At 36.3% G+C, this 23,292-nt stretch overlaps 1 protein-coding gene across 2 annotated transcripts in view; it reads left to right on the plus strand.

Moving 5' to 3' along the window:
* The window catches only part of mrpl3 (mitochondrial ribosomal protein L3), a 45,309-nt gene that overhangs the window by 17,022 nt on the left and 4,995 nt on the right, over positions 1-23,292 (plus strand). For both annotated transcript variants that reach the window (XM_061882766.1, XM_061882765.1), the window contains 5 exons: positions 922-1,021; positions 1,115-1,175; positions 10,165-10,276; positions 13,099-13,176; positions 15,310-15,387. In XM_061882766.1, coding sequence (XP_061738750.1) covers positions 922-1,021; positions 1,115-1,175; positions 10,165-10,276; positions 13,099-13,176; positions 15,310-15,387 — 429 coding nt within the window. The remainder of the gene's footprint in view (positions 1-921; positions 1,022-1,114; positions 1,176-10,164; positions 10,277-13,098; positions 13,177-15,309; positions 15,388-23,292) is intronic.

Genomic DNA, 23,292 nt, shown 5'->3' on the forward strand with positions numbered 1-23,292 from the left:
GAACAATTACTCATATTCTTTCGGTTTCTGTATTATTGCAATATTTTCTTGTAAAATTATTACTTTTTATTGCAAAATGGTGACAAATGTTTTTGTTGTTCTTGTAAAATAGGGAATTTTTTTGGAGTCATTTTATGACTTTTGCCATAATTTTGCTGTGTAAAATGCCGATTATTATTATAAAGTTGCCAAAAGTTTTAAGTTTTCTTATAAAAGTGTGACTTGTGTCGAGTAAAATTATGACTCTTCATAAAATTGCCAAAATTTGAAGCTTTTCTTGTAAAAAATGTGCGACTGTTATTGAGTAAAATTCCAACTTTTATCATAATATTGCACAAATATTCCGTTTTTCCTGTAAAAGTTTGACTTGCGTTGAGTAAAGTGACAACTTTTATTATATTAATGGCAAAATTCTAAGTTTTTCTTGTGAAATTGTGACACTTTTCTTGTGAAATTACAACTCATTTTTCACAACAAGCGTTTTTATATTTGCATAGTATTAATGTTGTAAATACAATATATATATATATATATATATATATATATATATATATATATATATATATATATAACTAGAAAGGCTGGTCATAAAGAGGTAGGCATTTTCCTCAGGTCTCAAGAAGGTAACAAATACAATAATGTGTGTGTGTGTGCGTGCGTGCGTGCGTGCGTGCGTGCGTGCGTGCGTGCGTGCGTGCGTGCGTGCGTGCGTGCGCGCGCGCGCGTGCGTGCGTGCGTGTGTGTGCGTGCGTGCGTGCGTGCGTGCACACACTTGGCACCCGTGCAGTCCTAACAGGCCCGCTGTCAGCTTTTAAAATGCCAGCGTTTGACTGCAACTCACTGTTGGTTCTTCTTCATTACGTCCTCCCACGTCTTTTACATTCTCCTTCCTGTGTGTGTTTCCATCTGTGTGACTGACAGAGATCCGAAACGGCAATAGAGATGTTCAAAAATGCAGGAGTTCCTCCAAAACAGAAACTCAGCACCTTTCCAGTCTCGGACAACGCCATCATTAAGCCTGGTATATACACACACACACACACACATTTAATAACATCCACCCACAAAAAAACCCAAACTGCACTGCTTATCTTGTGTGGGTGTGTTTGGCCAGGGACTCCACTATATGCTGCACATTTTCGTCCAGGCCAGTATGTGGACGTGACTGCCAAATCGTAAGTTCTCTTTATTCCCTTATTGGCTTTCTTTCTTTCATCTTGGCTCCTTTTCTCCCATAAAGATGCCACGGCTTCAAATACTGCTTAGCTGTCAGAAATATCCCAGACTTATCCAGATTTAGTGCATTATTCTACCAGTAAATACGGATAACTACAGTTTCATTTATAGCAGGGGCCGTAAACTCATGGCCCCGGGGCTATTGGCGGCTGACCTGAGCTGACTTGAGCAAAATAGCAAACACACACTGGGCAACACAAGGCACAACTTCCTGTAAGCAAGCGGAAGTGTCAAAATAAGGGCTGTCAAAAATAACTTTGATTGATTGGTTACAACATTTATTAGTAGATTGCACAGTACAGTACATATTCCGTACAATTGACCAGTAAATGGTAACACCCCAATAAGTTTTTTAACTGACTTAAGTCGGGGTCCGCGTTATTCAATTCATGGTACTAATGTAATTAATCACAAAAAATATATTGCATTGTTACAATTTTGCTGTGTAAAATTTTGATTATTATTATGTTCCGTACAATCGACCACTAAATGGTAACACCCCAAAATGTTTTTTAACTTGTTTAAGTCGGGGTCCGCGTTATTCAATTCATGGTACTAATGTAATTAATCACAAAAAATATATTGCATTGTTACAATTTTGCTGTGTAAAATTTTGATTATTATTATGTTCCGTACAATTGACCACTAAATGGTAACACCCCAATAAGTTTTTTAACTGACTTAAGTCGGGGTCCACGTTAATCAATTCATGGTACAAATGTAATTAATCACAAAATGATTGCAGTGTCATAATTTTGCTGTGTAAAATTTTGATTATTATTATAAAGTTGCCAACATTTTACAGTTTTCTTATAAAATTATGACTTGTCGAGTAAAATTACGACTCTTCATAAAATTGCCAAAATGTTTAAGCTCTTCTTGTAAAAATGTGCCACTTTTATTGAGTAGAACTTGTTTAAGTCGGCGTCCACGTTAATCAGTTCATGGTACTAATGTAATTAATCACAAAAAAATGATTGCGTTGTTATAATTTTGCTGTGTAAAATTTTGATTATTATCATGTTCCGTACAATTGACCACTAAATGGTAACACCCCAATAAGTTTTTTAACTGACTTAAGTCGGGGTCCACCTTAATCAATTCATGGTACAAATGTAATTAATCACAAAAAAATGATTGCGTTGTTATAATTTTGCTGTGTAAAATTTTGATTATTATTATATTCCCTACAATTGACCACTAAATAATAATAATAATAATTTATTATAAATACGTTTTTCAACTTGTTTAAGTTGGGGTCCTTGTTCATCGATTCATGGTACTAATGTAATTAATCCCAAAAAGAAAAGATTGCGTTGTCATAATTTTGCTGTGTAAAAATTTGATTATTATTATATTCGGTACAATTGACCACTAAATGGTAACACCCCAATAAGTTTTTTAACTGACTTAAGTCGGGGTCCACGTTAATCAATTCATGGTACTAATGTAATTAATCACAAAAAATATATTGCATTGTTACAATTTTGCTGTGTAAAATTTTGATTATTATTATATTCCGTACAATTGACCACTAAATGGTAACACCTCAATAAGTTTTTTAACTGACTTAAGTCGGGGTCCACGTTAATCAATTCATGGTACTAATGTAATTAATCACAAAATGATTGCATTGTCATAATTCTGCTGTGTAAAATTTTGATTATTATTATAAAGTTGCCAACATTTTACAGTTTTCTTATAAAATTCTGACTTGTCGAGTAAAATTACGACTCTTCGTAAAATTGCCAAAATGTTTAAGCTCTTCTTGTAAAAATGTGCCACTTTTATTGAGTAGAACTTGTTTAAGTCGGCGTCCACGTCAATCAATTCATGGTACTAATGTAATTAATCACAAAAGAATGATTGCGTTGTTATAATTTTGCTGTGTAAAATTTTGATTATTATTATATTCCGTACAATTGACCACTAAATAATAATAATAATAATTTATTATAAATAAGTTTTTCAACTTGTTTAAGTTGGGGTCCTTGTTCATCGATTCATGGTACTAATGTAATTAATCCCCCCAAAAAAGATTGCTTTGTCATAATTTTGCTGTGTAAAAATTTGATTATCATCATATTCCGTACAATTGACCACTAAATGGTAACACCCCAATAAGTTTTTTAACTGACTTAAGTCGGGGTCCACGTTAATCAATTCATGGTACAAATGTAATTAATCACAAAATGATTGCAGTGTCATAATTTTGCTGTGTAAAATTGTGATTATTATTATAAAGTTGCCAACATTTTACAGTTTTCTTATAAAATTATGACTTGTCGAGTAAAATTACGACTCTTCGTAAAATTGCCAAAATGTTTAAGCTCTTCTTGTAAAAATGTGCCACTTTTATTGAGTAGAACTTGTTTAAGTCGGCGTCCACGTTAATCAATTCATGGTACTAATGTAATTAATCACTAAAGAATGATTGCGTTGTTATAATTTTGCTCTGTAAAATTTTGATTATTATTATATTCCGTACAATTGACCACTGAATAATAATAATAATAATTTATTATAGATAAGTTTTTCAACTTGTTTAAGTTGGGGTCCTTGTTCATCGATTCATGGTACTAATGTAATTAATCACCAGAAAATTATTGCGTTGTTATAATTTTGCTGTGTAAAATTTTGATTATTATTATATTCCGTACAATTGACCACTAAATAATAATAATAATAATAATAATAATTTATTATAGATAAGTTTTTCAACTTGTTTAAGTCGGGGTCCTTGTTCATCGATTCATGGTACTAATGTAATTAATCCCCCAAAAAAGATTGCGTTGTCATAATTTTGCTGTGTAAAAATTTGATTATCATCATATTCCGTACAATTGACCACTAAATGGTAACACCCCAATAAGTTTTTTAACTGACTTAAGTCGGGGTCCACCTTAATCAATTCATGGTACAAATGTAATTAATCACAAAATGATTGCAGTGTCATAATTTTGCTCTGTAAAATTTTGATTATTATTATAAAGTTGCCAACATTTTACAGTTTTCTTATAAAATTATGACTTGTCGAGTAAAATTACGAGTCTTCATAAAATTGCCAAAATTTTTAAGCTTTTTTTGTAAAAATGTGCGACTTTTATTGAGTAGAACTTGTTTAAGTCGGGGTCCACGTTAATCAGTTCATGGTACAAATGTAATTAATCACAACATGATTGCAATGTCATAATTTTGCTGTGTAAAATTTTGATTATTATTATAAAGTTGCCAACATTCTACAGTTTTCTTATAAAATTATGACTTGTCGAGTAAAATTACGACTCTTCGTAAAATTGCCAAAATGTTTAAGCTCTTCTTGTAAAAATGTGCCACTTTTATTGAGTAGAACTTGTTTAAGTCGGCGTCCACGTCAATCAATTCCTGGTACTAATGTAATTAATCACAAAAGAATGATTGCGTTGTTATAACTTTGCTGTGTAAAATTTTGATTATTATTATATTCCGTACAATTGACCACTAAATAATAATAATAATAATTTATTATAAATAAGTTTTTCAACTTGTTTAAGTTGGGGTCCTTGTTCATCGATTCATGGTACTAATGTAATTAATCCCCCAAAAAAGATTGCGTTGTCATAATTTTGCTGTGTAAAAATTTGATTATTATCATGTTCCGTACAATTGACCACTAAATGGTAACACCCCAATAAGTTTTTTAACTGACTTAAGTCGGGGTCCACGTTAATCAATTCCTGGTACTAATGTAATTAATCACAAAATGATTGCATTGTCATAATTTTGCTGTGTAAAATTTTGATTATTATTATAAAGTTGCCAACATTTTACAGTTTTCTTTTAAAATTATGACTTGTCGAGTAAAATTACGACTCTTCATAAAATTGCCAAAATGTTTAAGCTCTTCTTGTAAAAATTTGCGACTTTTATTGAGTAGAACTTGTTTAAGTCGGGGTCCACGTTAATCAATTCATGGTACTAATGTAATTAATCACAAAAAATATATTGCATTGTTACAATTTTGCTGTGTAAAATTTTGATTATTATTATATTCCGTACAATTGACCACTAAATGGTAACACCCCAATAAGTTTTTTAACTGACTTAAGTCGGGGTCCACCTTAATCAATTCATGGTACAAATGTAATTAATCACAAAATGATTGTAGTGTCATAATTTTGCTGTGTAAAATTTTGATTATTATTATAAAGTTGCCAACATTTTACAGTTTTCTTATAAAATTATGACTTGTCGAGTAAAATTACGACTCTTCGTAAAATTGCCAAAATGTTTAAGCTCTTCTTGTAAAAATGTGCGACTTTTATTGAGTAGAACTTGTTTAAGTCGGGGTCCACGTTAATCAATTCATGGTACTAATGTAATTAATCACAAAAAAATGATTGCGTTGTTATAATTTTGCTGTGTAAAATTTTGATTATTATTATATTCCGTACAATTGACCACTAAATAATAATAATAATAATTTATTATAAATAAGTTTTTCAACTTGTTTAAGTTGGGGTCCTTGTTCATCGATTCATGGTACTAATGTAATTAATCCCCCAAAAAAAGATTGCATTGTTATAATTTTGCTGTGTAAAAATTTGATTATTATCATATTCCGTACAATTGACCACTAAATGGTAACACCCCAATAAGTTTTTTAACTGACTTAAGTCAGGGTCCACGTTAATCAATTCATGGTACAAATGTAATTAATCACAAAATGATTGCATTGTCATAATTTTGCTGTGTAAAATTTTGATTATTATTATAAAGTTGCCAACATTTCACAGTTTTCTTATAAAATTATGACTTGTCGAGTAAAATTACGACTCTTCATAAAATTGCCAAAATGTTTAAGCTCTTCTTGTAAAAATTTGCGACTTTTATTGAGTAGAACTTGTTTAAGTTGGGGTCCACGTTAATCAATTCATGGTACTAATGTAATAAAATCACAAAATAGTGATTGCATTATCATAATTTTGGGGAAAAAAAGATTGCATTAATTATGTATAGGTGCAGATTAATCACATTATTTATTTTGAGCACACATGCTTCTTCACCTTGACCACGGATGCTTACCTGAAAGGCGGTCAGTGATCAGGCTAATGCAGGGATGTCAAATTAGTTTTCACTGAGGGCCACATCGCAGTTATGGTTGCCCTCAGAGGGCCGCTTGTAACAGTGAGTAATAAATACACATAAATCAGACCTGGGCAAATAAAGATCTTTAAGATGGAAACTGTAGCGAGCATTATGATGTGCTGGGATGTTTTATAATTAGTCTTGAACTATATAAGGTATTTCAATGGTTGGAATCTGTGCTTTTGCATTATATGCTAGTTACTATGGTCATCTAATTAGTTACTATGCTCATCTAATTAGTTACTATGCTCATCTAATTAGTTACTATGGTCATCTAATTAGTTAGTATGGTCATCTAATTAGTTACTATGGTCATCTAATTAGTTAGTATGCTCATCTAATTAGTTAGTATGGTCATGTAATTAGTTAGTATGGTCATCTAATTAGTTACTATGGTCATCTAATTAGTTACTATGGTCATCTAATTACTTACTATGGTCATCTAATTAGTTACTATGCTCATCTAATTAGTTAGTATGGTAATCTAATTAGTTACTATGGTCATCTAATTAGTTACTATGGTCATCTAATTAGTTACTATGCTCATCTAATTAGTTACTATGGTCATCTAATTAGTTATTATGCTCATCTAATTAATTACTATGGTCATCTAATTAGTTACTTTGGTCATCTAATTAGTTACTATGCTCATCTAATTAATTACTATGCTCATCTAATTAATTACTATGGTCATCTAATTAGTTACTATGCTCATCTAATTAGTTACTATGCTCATCTAATTAATTACTATGGTCATCTAATTAGTTACTTTGGTCATCTAATTAGTTACTATGCTCATCTAATTAGTTACTATGGTCATCTAATTAGTTACTATGGTCATCTAATTAGTTACTATGCTCATCTAATTAGTTACTATGGTCATCTAATTAGTTACTATGGTCATCTAATTAGTTACTATGGTCATCTAATTAGTTACTATGCTCATCTAATTAGTTACTATGGTCATCTAATTAGTTACTATGCTCATCTAATTAGTTACTATGCTCATCTAATTAGTTACTATAGTCATCTAATTAGTTACTATGGTCATCTAATTAGTTACTATGGTCATCTAATTAGTTACTATGGTCATCTAATTAGTTACTATGCTCATCTAATTAATTACTATGGTCATCTAATTAGTTACTATGGTCATCTAATTAGTTACTATGCTCATCTAATTAGTTACTATGGTCATCTAATTAGTTACTATGGTCATCTAATTAGTTACTATGGTCATCTAATTAGTTACTATAGTCATCTAATTAGTTACTATGGTCATCTAATTAGTTACTATGCTCATCTAATTAGTTACTATGGTCATCTAATTAGTTACTATGGTCATCTAATTAGTTACTATGGCCATCTAGTTAGTTACTATGCTCATCTAATTAGTTACTATGGTCATCTAATTAGTTACTATGGTCATCTAATTAGTTACTATGGTCATCTAATTAGTTCCTATCGTCATCTAATTAGTTACTATGGTCATCTAATTAGTTACTATGCTCATCTAATTAGTTAGTATGGTCATCTAATTAGTTACTATGGTCATCTAATTAGTTACTATGGTCATCTAATTAGTTCCTATCGTCATCTAATTAGTTACTATGGTCATCTAATTAGTTACTATGCTCATCTAATTAGTTACTATGGTCATCTAATTAGTTACTATGGTCATCTAATTAGTTACTATGGTCATCTAATTAGTTCCTATCGTCATCTAATTAGTTACTATGGTCATCTAATTAGTTACTATGCTCATCTAATTAGTTAGTATGGTCATCTAATTAGTTACTATGGTCATCTAATTAGTTACTATGGTCATCTAATTAGTTCCTATCGTCATCTAATTAGTTACTATGGTCATCTAATTAGTTACTATGCTCATCTAATTAGTTACTATGGTCATCTAATTAGTTACTATGGTCATCTAATTAGTTACTATGGTCATCTAATTAGTTACTATGGTCATCTAATTAGTTCCTATCGTCATCTAATTAGTTACTATGGTCATCTAATTAGTTACTATGCTCATCTAATTAGTTAGTATGGTCATCTAATTAGTTACTATGGTCATCTAATTAGTTACTATGGTCATCTAATTAGTTACTATGGTCATCTAATTAGTTACTATGCTCATCTAATTAGTTAGTATGGTCATCTAATTAGTTACTATGGTCATCTAAGTCACAGCAGCTCAGACGAGGCATCAAGCAGTGTGGGTGTTTGCTGCATTTCACTTTGTTGTAAAATATGTGGATGGAGAGGGGGTGTGACGTTTATGTTGTCAATAGTCAGTGTTTTATCGGTCAGAGTTAGTATTATAAATCACACATTCTTTATTTTCATGTACATTTTGGGTGTATCATTCAGTAAAAAAATAAATAAAATTCCATTACGATTTTTTCAGGCGGTCTGTCATAACGTTTTTAGCATTCAATCCGACATTGTGAGGTTTAGAGTTAGTGTTCCTTAAAATAAGACCCGAGCACACATTCTGTACGGCAGATTTCCACAGCTTACATGTGAGATATATATATATATATATATATATGTATGTGTGTGTGTGTGTTAATACTAATTAATAAAAACAGATTTGTTTTAAATGTATGTATACACTTTTGAGCCTTTTTAAAGGAAATCATATCATCATTGCAAATTACACTATCAAGTTTGCCCATGTTTTATTACACTTTTAGACTTTCAGTAAATCAGGGCCTAAGTGTATTATAATGTGTTCATGAGCGAGGGAGAACACAACTATGAGGAGCTGTGAGGGACATTATTCAGAATTACCTCTTACAAACACTCCTGAAATGCTCTCACATAAACAACTGAAATGTTTTTTCTCTCACACACACTACTGAAACACTCTTATACACACTACTGAAATGCTCTTACATACACTACTGAAATGTTTTTCTCTCACACACACTACTGAAACACTCTTATACACACTACTGAAATGCTCTTACATACACTACTGAAATGTTTTTCTCTCACACACACTACTGAAACACTTATATACACACTACTGAAACACTCTTATACACACTACTGAAATGCTCTCGCATAAACTGAAATATTTTTCTCTCACACACACTAGTGAAACACTCTTATACACACTACTGAAATGCTCTTACATACACTACTGAAATGTTTTTCTCTCACACACACTACTGAAACACTTATATACACACTACTGAAACACTCTTATACACACTACTGAAATGCTCTCACATAAACTGAAATATTTTTCTCTCACACCCACTACTGAAGCACTCGTATACATACTACTGAAACACTCTTATACACACTACTGAAATTATCTCACATAAACAACTAAACATTTTTCTCTCACACACCCGACTGAAACACTCTCATTAACACTACTGAATTGCGCGAGAGAAAAATATTTCAGTTGTTTATGTGAGAGCATTTCAGTAGTGTATGTAAGAGGTAATTCTGGACAATGTCCCTAACGACCTCCTCATACACGACGCTACATCCATCCATGTATTTGTGGCAGTCTGCCATGAATACAGTAAACTTCGAAATGAATAAAGAGTGAGGTTCCACGTGGAGCTCAGCCATTTTAACCCTTCCAATAATATACAATGCAACAATCAATTTGTCTGGTGCATTTACACACTTTTCAGTCTGTGATGTAACTGTGTATGTTTGCATCTGTGTGTTGTGTGTGTGTGTGTGTGTGTGTGTGTGTGTGTGTGTGTGTGTGTGTGTGTGTGTGTGTGTGTGTGTGTGTGTGTGTGTGTGTGTGTGTGTGTGTGTGTGTAGTATTGGCAAAGGCTTTCAGGGCGTAATGAAGCGCTGGGGATTCAAAGGTCAGCCAGCCAGTCATGGACAAACCAAAACACATCGCAGACCAGGAGCTTCTGGACCTGGAGGCGTAAGGAACACACTTATACACGCACACACAGAATCATCGCAAAGCTACCGTATTTTCCGGACCATAGGGCGCACCGGGTTATAAGGCGCACTGCCGAGAATGGTGTAGTTTTGGTCTCTTTTCATATATAAGGCGCACCGGATTATAGGGCGCATTAATGTAATTAATGTAAACTCACTAAACCTGTCAGGTTCGAACACTGATGACATCTGTTAAACAGACAAGAAGCAAGAAATTAAACGGAGACAGAATTCAATTTAGCTCATTGCGGAGAAACGTCTGGGCTGTACTCTTTATATACAGACTTCCACCACGCTCTGACGAAATGTCACACGGCTCCTCTTATATTTGGACTTTCTCTGATTACATGGCAACAGCTGTTTCTAAAGGAAGGGGGGTCGTAAACAGCTGTCGCCTATGGTTACAAAACGGTTCAAAGAAAAGGTGCCTGGACGGGGTTTAGGTTCTGCTTCCTCTCAACTTTGTAGATCTCGGGTCAAGACAAAATCTTCCTGTGGATTACAATAGCTCAAAGAAACCAACGCTTTCATGTCGCTTCCCATCGTACACAGTGGAGTTTTACAAGCCTTTTGATTGGTAAGATCAAAGACAGCTTTTGTCTGCTCGCAAGGGACTCATTGAAACACACATCTTTGTGATAACTTAGATACAATTATTCTGACACTCACTACATTGGTATGTTTTGGCGCTTTCGTGGCGAGTTTACTGACGGATATAAGTAAGAACTTTACACTACTTTACAGCAGAGGATGAATGTCACATAACAAGAAGATAGAGAAAAAGAAGAAGCTTATCGACTACGGTGTCGGCATGGACTACAAAAGCGGACTCGTGCAATTTTTCAGGGTTTATGCAGATCCCTAATACAGATCAGCAGGTACCAGAAGGTAAGAAAAGTTTATTTATGCATAATATTGCGATACGAAACGCCAGATAATATGTCTTACCTTATACACACACCATAATAATACTCCTATGTTGAAGCACAGTACAATCCATCAAGGGGTGTGGCTTCATAGCTTACCAAAGTCCTACTAAAACACAGTGCGTAATGTTCTGTATTTTCAATTGAACACATACTATTTTGGTGTTTACTTGAGTCATATTGCAGTCTACACGTATCTCTTATGTGTGACTGCTATCTACTGGTCACACTTATCCCTTCACCCTGTACCAAATAAACTAGCTTCGAGGTCGGTAAGCACAACCAAAATAATTCCGTACATTAGATATACCGGGTTATAAGGCGCACTGTCGAGTTTTGAGAAAATGAAAGGATTTTAAGTGCGCCTTATAGTCGGAAAAATACGATATGTGAAAAAGGGTGGGATTCAAAAAGTTTATACTTTTTCCCATTTCCCTTTTGAGATATGTTTAATTTAATTACATTTTTCTTAATTTCTTTTTTTTTTCTTTTTTTTGTGAAATAATAATATTGCAATATTACAAGACTGTTCTTTGGAGATATGTATATTATGTGTGATATGAAAGCGATATACTCAATAAACAACAACAATAAAGTGTTCCGTGTGTAATATTCAATATTTTTAATGAAACATATACAATTTTGGTGTTGTTTATTTGAGTCATATTGCCACCATAGTGCAGCCTACACTTATTTCTTATGTTTGACTGCCATCTACTGGTCGGACTTATCATTATACCATGTACCCAATGAAATAGCTTCGAGGTCGGTCAGCTCAACCAAACGTATTCCTTACATTAGGCCAGGGGTCACCAACCTTTTTGAAAGCAAGAGCTACTTCTTGGGTACTGATTAATGCCAAGGGCTACCAGTTTGATACACACTTAAATAAATTGACAGAAATAGCCAATATACTCAATTTACCTTTAACTCAATCTTATTATTAATTAATAATGATATTTATCTTTGTGGAAACACTGATCATCTTAATTATTTCTCACAATGAATATATATTTTTGATGACATGTTTTAAATAGGTTCAAATCCAATCTGGATCAAGCTATATTTCTAACAAAGACAAATCATTATTTCTTCTAGATTTTCCAGAACAAAATTTTAAAATAAAATTCAAAAGATTTTGAAATAAGATTTCCATTTGATTCTACAGATTTTCTAGATTTGCCAGAATAATTTTTGGGGAATTTAATCATAATAGTTTTAATAAAATATTTCACAAATATTCTTTGTCGAAAAAACAGAAGCTAAAATGAAGAATTAAATAAAATAAAAAATATTATTCTTTACAATTAAAAAAATAATTTACTTGAACATTGATTTAAATTGTCAGGAAAGAAGAGGAAGGAATTTAAAAGGTAAAAAGGTATATGTGTTTAAAAATCCTAAAATCATTTTTAAAGTTGTATTTTTTCTCTAAAATTGTCTTTCTGAAAGTTATAAGAAGCAAAGTAAAAAATAAAAGGATTTATTTAAACAAGTGAAGACCAAGTCTTTAAAATATTTTCTTGGATTTTCAAATTGTATTTGAGTTTTGTCCGTCTTAGAATTAAAAATGTCAAGCAAAGCGAGACCAGCTTGCTAGTAAATAAATACAATTTAAAAAATAGAGGCAGCTCACTGGTAAGTGCTGCTATTTGAGCTATTTTTAGAACAGGCCAGCGGGCGACTCATCTGGTCCTTACGGGCGACCTGGTGCCCGCGGGCACCGTGTTGGTGACCCCTGAATTAGGCGCACTGTCGAGTTTTGAGGGGGGGGGGAGGATTTTAAATGCGCCTTATAGTCCGGGAAATATGGTGCTCTAAACTGATAGACTGCTACGATTTGTTGATACATGCATTGTGTGCCACCCGTGTCCAGGATCCAGGCAAAGTTTTCAAAGGGAAAAAGATGCCTGGCAGAATGGGGAACACCTTCATCACAGCGTACGGACTGAAGGTACACGCACACACATAAAGTACAGTGGGGCAAAAAAGTATTTAGTCAGCCAGCGATTGTGCAAGTTCTCCCACTTCAAATGATGACAGAGGTCTGTCATTTTCATCATAGGTACACTTCAACTGTGACAGACGGAATGTGAAATAAAAATCCAGGAATTCACATTGTAGGAATTTTAAAGAATTTATTTGTATATTATGGCGGAAAATAAGTATTTGGTCAATAACAAAAATTCAACTCAATACTTTGTAATATAACCTTTTTTGGCAATAACAGCGGTCAAAGGATTACTATAGGTCTTTACCAGGTTTGCACACACAGTAGCTGGTATTTTGGACCATTCCTCTATGCAGATCTTCTCGAGAGCAGTGATGTTTTGGGGCTGTCGCCGAGCAACACGGACTTTCAACTCCCTCCACAGATTTTCTGTGGGGTTGAGGTCTGGAGACTTGTTAGGCCACTCCAGGACTTTCAAATGCTTCTTACGGAGCCTCTCCTTCGTTGCCCGGGCAATGTGTTTGGGATCATTGTCATGCTGGAAGACCCAGCCACGTTTCATCTTCAAAGAGCTCACTGATGGAAGGAGGTTTTGGCTCAAAATCTCATGATACGTGGCCCCATTCATTCTTTCCTTAACACGGATCAATCGTCCTGTCCCCTTAGCAGAAAAACAGCCCCAAAGCGTGATGTTTCCACCCCCATGCTTCACAGTAGGTATGGTGTTCTTGGGATGCAACTCAGTATTCTTCTTCCTCCAAACACCACTAGTTGAGTCTATACCAAAAAGTTCTATTTTGGTTTCATCTGACCACATGACATTTGTATCATCCATGTGCTCTCTGGCAAACTTCAGAAGGGCCTGGACATGTACTGGCTTAAGCAGGGGGACACGTCTGGAACTGCAGGATTTGATTCCCTGTCGGCGTAGTGTGTTACTGATGGTAACCTTTGTTACTTTGGTCCCAGCTCTCTGCAGGTCATTCACCAGGTCCCCCCGTGTGTTTCTTGGATTTTTGCTCACCGTTTTCATGATCATTTTGACCCTACGGGATGAGATTTTACGTGGAGCCCCAGATTGAGGGAGATTATCAGTGGTCTTGTATGTCTTCCATTTTCTGATAATTGCTCCCACAGTTGATTTTGTCACACCAAGCTGCTTGCCTATTGTAGATTCACTCTTCCCAGTCTGGTGCAGGTCTACAATTATTTTCCTGGTGTCCTTCGACAGCTCTTTGGTCTTGGCCATAGTGGGGTTTGGAGTCTGACTGTTTGAGGCTGCGGACAGGTGTCTTTTATACGGATAACGAGTTCAAACAAGTGCCATTAATACAGGTAACGAGTGGAGGACAGAAGAGCTTCTTAAAGAAAAAGTTACAGGTCTGTGAGAGCCAGAGATCTTCCTCGTTTGAAGTGACCACAAATACTTATTTTCCACCATAATTTACAAATATATTCTTTAAAATTCCTACAATGTGAATTCCTGGATATATATATATCATGATGTTTCCACCCCCATGCTTCACAGTAGGTATGGTGTTCTTGGGATGCAACTCAGTATTCTTCTTCCTCCAAACACGACGAGTTGAGTTTATACCAAAATGGATACATGGATGATACAGCAGAGGATTGGGAGAATGTCATGTATTCAGATGAAACCAAAATAGAACTTTTTGCTATAAACTCAACTCGAGTTGCATCCCAAGAACACCAAACCTACTGTGAAGCATGGGGGTGGAAACATCATGCTTTGGGGCTGTGTTTCTGCTAAGGGGACAGGACGATTGATCCGTGTTAAGGAAAGAATGGAGGGGGCCATGTATCCTGAGATTTGGAGCCAAAACCTCCTTCCATCAGTGAGAGCTTTGAATGGTGGACCAAATACTTATTTTCCACCATCATTTACAAATAAATTCTTTAAAATTCCTGGATTTTTTTCCACATTCTGTCTCTCCCAGTTGAAGTGTACCTATGATGAAAATGACAGACCTCTGTCATCATTTGAAGTGGGAGAACTTGCACAATCGCTGGCTGACTAAATACTTTTTTGCCCCACTGTAGATACAAAAACCAAACCTTGTGTATCCTTGATGGTCATTTAAGTATCGTGATTCTCCCATCTCCGCCTCCTTCCAGGTGTGGCGCGTCAATACCAAGCACAACGTGCTCTATGTTAATGGCTCCGTCCCCGGCCACAGGAACTGCTTACTGAAGGTAAAAACCTCACACACACACACACACACACACACACACTTGTACTTCATACCTTCCTGGGACCTGAGAAAAACGGTTCAAATCTGGTTAAAGTGAAGTTTGAAGGCAGAGGTCAACACCTGCATGTCGGCATGGTAACACAAAGGCTCACCTGCAAGCCCGTGTGCTGCATCAGCAGAGTATGTTTATAAGTGTAGACACACATTAATGATCCCTAATATCCACACCATCCATCTCCTTCCTGGCCATGCTGTGCCTTCCCGGGCGTGTGTGTGCCACCGCCTATGATTTGTTTTGCAGGCAAGCAATAATGAATACAAATGTGTGTCGCTTTTCACCTCTAAAGCAAGCACACACACACACCTGGACTCACTTCGCATTATATTATCACAAAGGGTGTGCTCTTAGGTTAATAACATTTGCTATTGATTCTTTTATTATCCCGCCAGGCCCTCATGTCTCATGCATGTTGTCTTCAAATTAAAATGTCACCTGCTACTAATATCGCATACGAACATGCAGTGTTTCTACATTTCAGTGTATTGGCATTAGCTTTAACACACTGAAATGTCAATGTTCAATTTAAAAGTGCACACCGGACCAGTGCTGAATAGGTTGGATTAGGGTTGTACGTAGGGGTGTAACCGTACACAAAAACTTCGGTTCGGTACGTACCTCAGTTCAGAGGTCACGCTTCGGTTCATTTTCGGTACAGTAAGGAAACAACTAAATATACATTTTTTGGTTATGTATTTTAAAAGTTTGCTAAATCCATCCATCCATCCATTTTCTACCGCGTATTCCCTTTTGGGGTCGCAGGGGGCGCTGGCGCCTATCTCAGCTACAATCCGGCGGAAGGCGGGGTACACCCTGGACAAGTCGCCAACTCATCGCAGGACCAACACAGATAGACAGACAACATTCACACACTAGGGAGCATTTAGTGTTGCCAATCAACCTATCCCCAGGTGCATGTCTTTGGAGGTGGGAGGGGCCTATCCCCAGGTGCATGTCTTTGGAGGTGGGAGGGGCCTATCCCCAGGTGCATGTCTTTGGAGGTGGGAGGGGCCTATCCCCAGGTGCATGTCTTTGGAAGTGGGAGGGGCCTATCCCCAGGTGCATGTCTTTGGAGGTGGGAGGGGCCTATCCCCAGGTGCATGTCTTTGGAGGTGGGAGGGGCCTATCCCCAGGTGCATGTCTTTGGAGGTGGGAGGGGCCTATCCCCAGGTGCATGTCTTTGGAGGTGGGAGGGGCCTATCCCCAGGTGCATGTCTTTGGAGGTGGGAGGGGCCTATCCCCAGGTGCATGTCTTTGGAGGTGGGAGGGGCCTATCCCCAGGTGCATGCCTTTGGAGGTGGGAGGGGCCTATCCCCAGGTGCATGTCTTTGGAGGTGGGAGGGGCCTATCCCCAGGTGCATGTCTTTGGAGGTGGGAGGAAGCCGGAGTACCCGGAGGGAACCCACACATTCACGGGGAGAACATGCAAACTCCACACAGAAAGATCCCGAGCCTGGATTTGAACCCAGGACTGCAGGAACTTCGTATTGTGAGGCAGACGCACTAACCCCTCTTCCACCGTGAAGTTTGCTAAATCTTCCACCAAAAATATTTTTCTTAGTGGAATATTTGATGTGAAGTAATGAGAACCTTGGCTAGGTCAATAATTCATAATAACATTGATTTGGATTCAATATTATGTTTTGAGCAATGACAGTTTGAAAGAAAAAAAACCAGCTTTGTTTTATTAGTCAACATTGCAACTTTTTCTAAATTACATTTAACCTTTAAGCTTTTTTATTTCACTTTTGTTTATGTTTTTGTTTATTTTAATAGTATTTTTAGAATGTGCCGTGGGCCTTAAAAACATTAGCTGTGGGCCCCAAATGGCTTCCGGGGCACACTTTTGACACCCCCGCTATAGATAATAAAAAATAAAATCTGATAAATCAATGGATAAAAAGCAGAGCTTGGCGACACATGCACATTTATCATAACTCTGTCTGTCTCTGCCCCTCCCTCACCAATGTTGGCGCACACACAGTTTTTTGTTTTCTTTTTAACCCCTTCTTAACCCTGAACGTACATTGAAAATACACGCAACCCTAACTTGAAAAGCCAGACATTTGAGGCATTTAAGAAACTCCACCCGGACAGCCCCACAAAAGAGGACATATCCGGGGAAAAGAGGAGGTGTGGTCAGTCTATCCTAGCCCGGTCGCTGCTGGCATGCCATGTGTTGTTATTTTTTTTTTGATTGATTGAAACTTTTATTAGTAGATTGCACAGTACAGTACAATTGACCACTAAATGGTAACACCCCAATAAGTTTTTCAACTTGTTTAAGTCGGGGTCCACGTTAATCAATTCATGGTGCCTCAGTGTGCATTGTTTACACAACATGTGGTGCGCTACTTAATATGTCCGTGTGGAAACTCATTCGGTACACCTCCGAACCGAAACCCCCATACCGAAACGGTTCATTACAAATACACGTACTGTTACACCCCTAGTTGTACGGTATACCGGTACTGGTATAGTATTGCGGTACTAATGAAACAAAACCGCTACTATATTCTAGTGTTTTTCAACCTTTTTTGAGCCGAGGCAAATTTTTTGTGTTGAAAAAAATCCAGAGGCACACCACCAGCAGAAATCATTCAAAAACAAAACTCAGTTGACAGTAAAAAGTTGTGGCAATTGTTGGATATGACTTTAAAGCATAAGCTAGCATGCATGACTGTAGCTCTTGTCTCAAAGTAGGTGTACTGTCACCACCTGTCACATCACACCCTGATTTATTTGGACTTTTTTGCTGTTTTCCTGTGTTTACTTCTTGTTTTGTGTTCTTATTTTGGTGGCTTTTTCTCTTTATTCGGTATTTTCCCGTAGCAGTTTCATGTCTTCCTTTGAGCGATATTTCCTGCATCTACTTTGTTTTAGCAATCAAGATTATTTCAGTTATTTTTATCCTTCTTTGCTGGACATTGTTGATTGTCATGTCATGTTGGGATGTACATTGTGGACGTCGTCTTTGCTCCACAGTAAGTCTTTGCTGTCGTCCAGCATTCTGTTTTTGTTGACTTTGCAGCCAGTTCAGTTTTAGTTTTGTTCTGCATTGCCTTCCCTAAGCTTCAATGCCTTTTCTTAGGGGCATTAGACACTTTTTTTTTACCTGCACACTGCCTCCTGCTGTTTCCCACATCTATAAAGCAATTATCTACCAGCTGCCCATACTGATATGGAAGAGTATCACACGGTTACTCTACAGACACTCAACAACAACACATAATTTGCAGACTATAATTACTGTTTTTCAAAAATTATTTTTAACCCAAATAGGTTAAATTAGATAATCTTTCACGGCACACCAGACAGTATTTCACGGAACACTAGTGTGCCGCGGCACAGTGGTTGAAAAACACTGGGATAGGGTACGATTGTATAGAACAAGCCGGGAAATTATTTTGACTCAGGGGGCCAAATTTAGACACAAAAATGTGTCTGGGGGCCGGTTTATCTATTTTTAGGAAAACTAATACAAAATCTCACAATAAAGTCTGATTGAATGCTAAAAATGTTATCACAGTTTGCCTTAAAAAAGGAATGGAATTTTGTTTCTACGAACGATAAAACCTTGAATATTGAGAACATATGAACATCACACCCCCTCTCAATCGACATATTTTACAATCAAGCCAAATGCAACAAAAATGCAACAAAAACAGCAAAATATGACTGGAAGGGTAAAAAAACAACATCTACAATCTGATATATTTGATATATAACTAAGCTTTAGAACTTGGTCGTAAAAATCTCCTTCCACGTCTGTCCCGGACACCCACATTTCAGGCTGGCCCTTCTGGAAAAACTGTGTGGAAACGCTGCTTAGTGCCTCGTCTGACCGACTGTGACATAGAGTACCATAGTAACTACTAGGGTTGTACAGTATACGGGTATTAGTATAGTACTGCTATACTAATGAATCATATTCGGTAGAGGTGTGGGAAAAAATTGATTCGAATTTGAATCGCGATTCTCACGTTGTGCGATTCAGAATAGATTCTCATTTTTAAAAAATCGTTTTATTTTATTTATTTATTTATTTTTTATCAATCCAACAATACACAGCAATACCAAAACAATGCAATCCAATTCCAAAAGCAAAGCTGAGCCAGCAACACTCAGAACTGCAATAAACAGAACAATTGAGAGGAGACACAAACACCACACAGAACAAACCAAAAGTAGTGAATATTATCAACAACAGTATCAATATTAGTTATGATGTCAGCATAGCAGTGATTAAAAATCCCTCATTGACATTATCAATCAATCAATCAATCAATCAATGTTTATTTATATAGCCCCAAATCACAAATGTCTCAAAGGACTGCACAAATCATTACGACTACAACATCCTCGGAAGAACCCACAAAAGGGCAAGGAAAACTCACACCCAGTGGGCAGGGAGAATTCACATCCAGTGGGACGCCAGTGACAATGCTGACTATGAGAAACCTTGGAGAGGACCTCAGATGTGGGCAACCCCCCCCCCCCCCCCCCCCCCCCCCTCTAGGGGACCGAAAGCAATGGATGTGGAGCGGGTCTAACATGATACTGTGAAAGTTCAATCCATAGTGGCTCCAAGACACCAGTGAGAGTCCCGTCCACAGGAAACCATCTCAAGCGGATCAGCAGCGTAGAGATGTCCCCAACCGATACAGGCGAGCGGTCCATCCTGGGTCCCGACGAGCGGTCCATCCTGGGTCTCGACTCTGGACAGTCAGTACTTCATCCATGGTCATCGGACCGGACCCCCTCCACAAGGGAGGGGGGGACATAGGAGAAAGAAAAGAAGCGGCAGATCAACTGGTCTAAAAAGGAGGTCTATTTAAAGGCTAGAGTATACAGATGAGTTTTAAGATGAGACTTAAATGCTTCTACTGAGGTAGCATCTCCAACTGTTATCATTAGACATTTATAAAAATAATAAAAAAGAACAATAGTGTCACAGTGGCTTACACTTGCATGGCATCTCATAAGCTGGACAACACACTGTGTCCAATGTTTTCACAAAGATGAAATAAGTCGTATTTTTTTTTTGTTTGATAGTTAAAACAAATATACATTATTGCAATCAGTTGATAAAACATTGTCCTTTACAATTATAAAAGCTTTTTACAAAAATCTACTACTCTGCTAGCATGTGAGCAGACTGGGGTAGATCCTGCTGAAATCTATGTATTGAATCAATACACAATCATTTTCAATCGGGAAAAATTCGTTTTTGAATTGAGAATCATGTTGAATTGAAAAGAAAAATCGATTTTGAATCGAATCGCGACCCCAAGAATCGATATTGAATCGAATCGTGGGACACCCAAAGATTCGCAGCCCTAATATTCCGTACCATACCACCTCTGAAAAGTACCAGTCCGCCACACTAACATTTTTTGTTAAAATAAAGCCAATAATGCAACTTTTTCTTGTCCCCTTTATTTAAAGAAGTATCAAAATAACATTGGTATCAGGACAACACGAGTCACTAAAATATCATGCAAAAGCATCGATTCCAACCATTAAAATATGTTGTATAGTTCAAGACTTCTGCTCATTTGAAAACATCATAATGGCAGCTACACTTTCCATCTTAAAGATCTAAAAAAGATATTTGGGAATGTCTGGCGGGCCAGATTGAAAAGCTTAACGGGCCGCATGTGGCTTTACTGCCCAGGTCTGGTATAAAACAATACACAGTCATCATGAATTCAAAAGTCAATAGTGGCATCAAACGTGTGTTGGCAAAAAAATGTAGCCTTGATAGTTTGAAAGTGCTTTTAGTAAGCCCCGCTGGGAACATGTCCTTTTTTATGTGCAGCTTTAATGCTAATGAGCTGTCCACTCTTGTCTCCAAGGATTGCTAGTGTGCACTTTATCTGCTTGATACTGTAATGCTGCACTGACAGATACCATGAAGCACGTACAGCAAAGTTACATTAAAGAGCGGGACAGGAGTTTGATTGATTGATTGATTGAAACTTTTATTAGTAGATTGCACAGTACAGTACATATTCTGTACAATTGACCACTAAATGGTAACACCCCAATAAGTTTTTCAACTTCTTTAAGTCGGGGTCCACAAACATTAGCACAACCAGCTTAGCTTTGTTAGCTACCGTGCTAACATTACAGTCTTATTTCAACAGCAACGTCAACAAGCAACATGATCAGACTGCAGACTGCCAGCGCTCCATGCTGTGTTTTTAAGATGTGTAGCGAAGCTGTCCTCCATATATGTACACGGGACATGTGGGGAGTCCAAGTCATTACAGTACTACCTTAATATACAATCAATTGTCTTTTGTACAGGGTTCATGTATAGAAAAGTTTGTATATTGAAGCTAATTTCCCCATGAACAATGTAAACATGATTGTATGAGTTCTAGCTAATATCTCTATTTTTAGGCCATGTCACGATACACAATATATATCTCCATATTTTAGTCTTGAATGAAGACTTGATGCATATAATGACAGCAGTATGATGATTCTATGTGTCTACATTCAAACATTCTTCTTCATACTGCATTCATATATGCTACTTTTAAACTTTCATGCAGAGAGAGAAATCACAACTAAAAGTGTATTTATGAAACAGTTATTGGCACAGTGGCACAAACATTCATGTCATTTCCAAAACAGAAAGTGCAAGATTGTCAGAGACATTTTAAAACAAGCTATTAGTGCACTTTTGTGCATGATGTCACTAAGATGACATATCAAAACAACACTAAATTAAAGTGTGCTTTTTGTACAGAACGCCACTAGAATAGTTTAAAACAAATAAAGTGCACTTTTGTGCATGATGTCACTAAGATGACATATCAAAACAACACTAAATTAAAGTGCACTTTATGTACAGAACGCCACTACAATAGTTTTAAACAAATAAAGTGCACTTTTGTGCATGATGTCACTAAGATGACATATCAAAACAACACTAAATTAAAGTGCACTTTTTGTACAGAACGCCACTACAATAGTTTAAAACAAATAAAGTGCACTTTTGTGCATGATGTCACTAAGATGACACATCAAAACAACACTAAATTAAAGTGTGCTTTTTGTACAGAACGCCACTAGAATAGTTTAAAACAAATAAAGTGCACTTTTGTGCATGATGTCACTAAGATGACATATCAAAACAACACTAAATTAAAGTGCACTTTTTGTCCAGAACGCCACTACAATAGTTTAAAACAAATAAAGTGCACTTTTGTGCATGATGTCACTAAGATGACATATCAAAACAACACTAAATTAAAGTGCACTTTATGTACAGAACGCCACTACAATAGTTTTAAACAAATAAAGTGCACTTTTGTGCATGATGTCACTAAGATGACATATCAAAACAACACTAAATTAAAGTGCACTTTATGTACAGAACGCCACTACAATAGTTTTAAACAAATAAAGTGCACTTTTGTGCATGATGTCACTAAGATGACATATCAAAACAACACTAAATTAAAGTGCACTTTATGTACAGAACGCCACTACAATAGTTTTAAACAAATAAAGTGCACTTTTGTGCATGATGTCACTAAGATGACATATCAAAACAACACTAAATTAAAGTGCACTTTTTGTACAGAACGCCACTACAATAGTTTAAAACAAATAAAGTGCACTTTTGTGCATGATGTCACTAAGATGACACATCAAAACAACACTAAATTAAAGTGTGCTTTTTGTACAGAACGCCACTAGAATAGTTTAAAACAAATAAAGTGCACTTTTGTGCATGATGTCACTAAGATGACATATCAAAACAACACTAAATTAAAGTGCACTTTTTGTCCAGAACGCCACTACAATAGTTTAAAACAAATAAAGTGCACT

Source organism: Nerophis ophidion, linkage group LG21, assembly GCF_033978795.1.
Source record: "Nerophis ophidion isolate RoL-2023_Sa linkage group LG21, RoL_Noph_v1.0, whole genome shotgun sequence".
Lineage (NCBI taxonomy): Eukaryota > Metazoa > Chordata > Actinopteri > Syngnathiformes > Syngnathidae > Nerophis > Nerophis ophidion.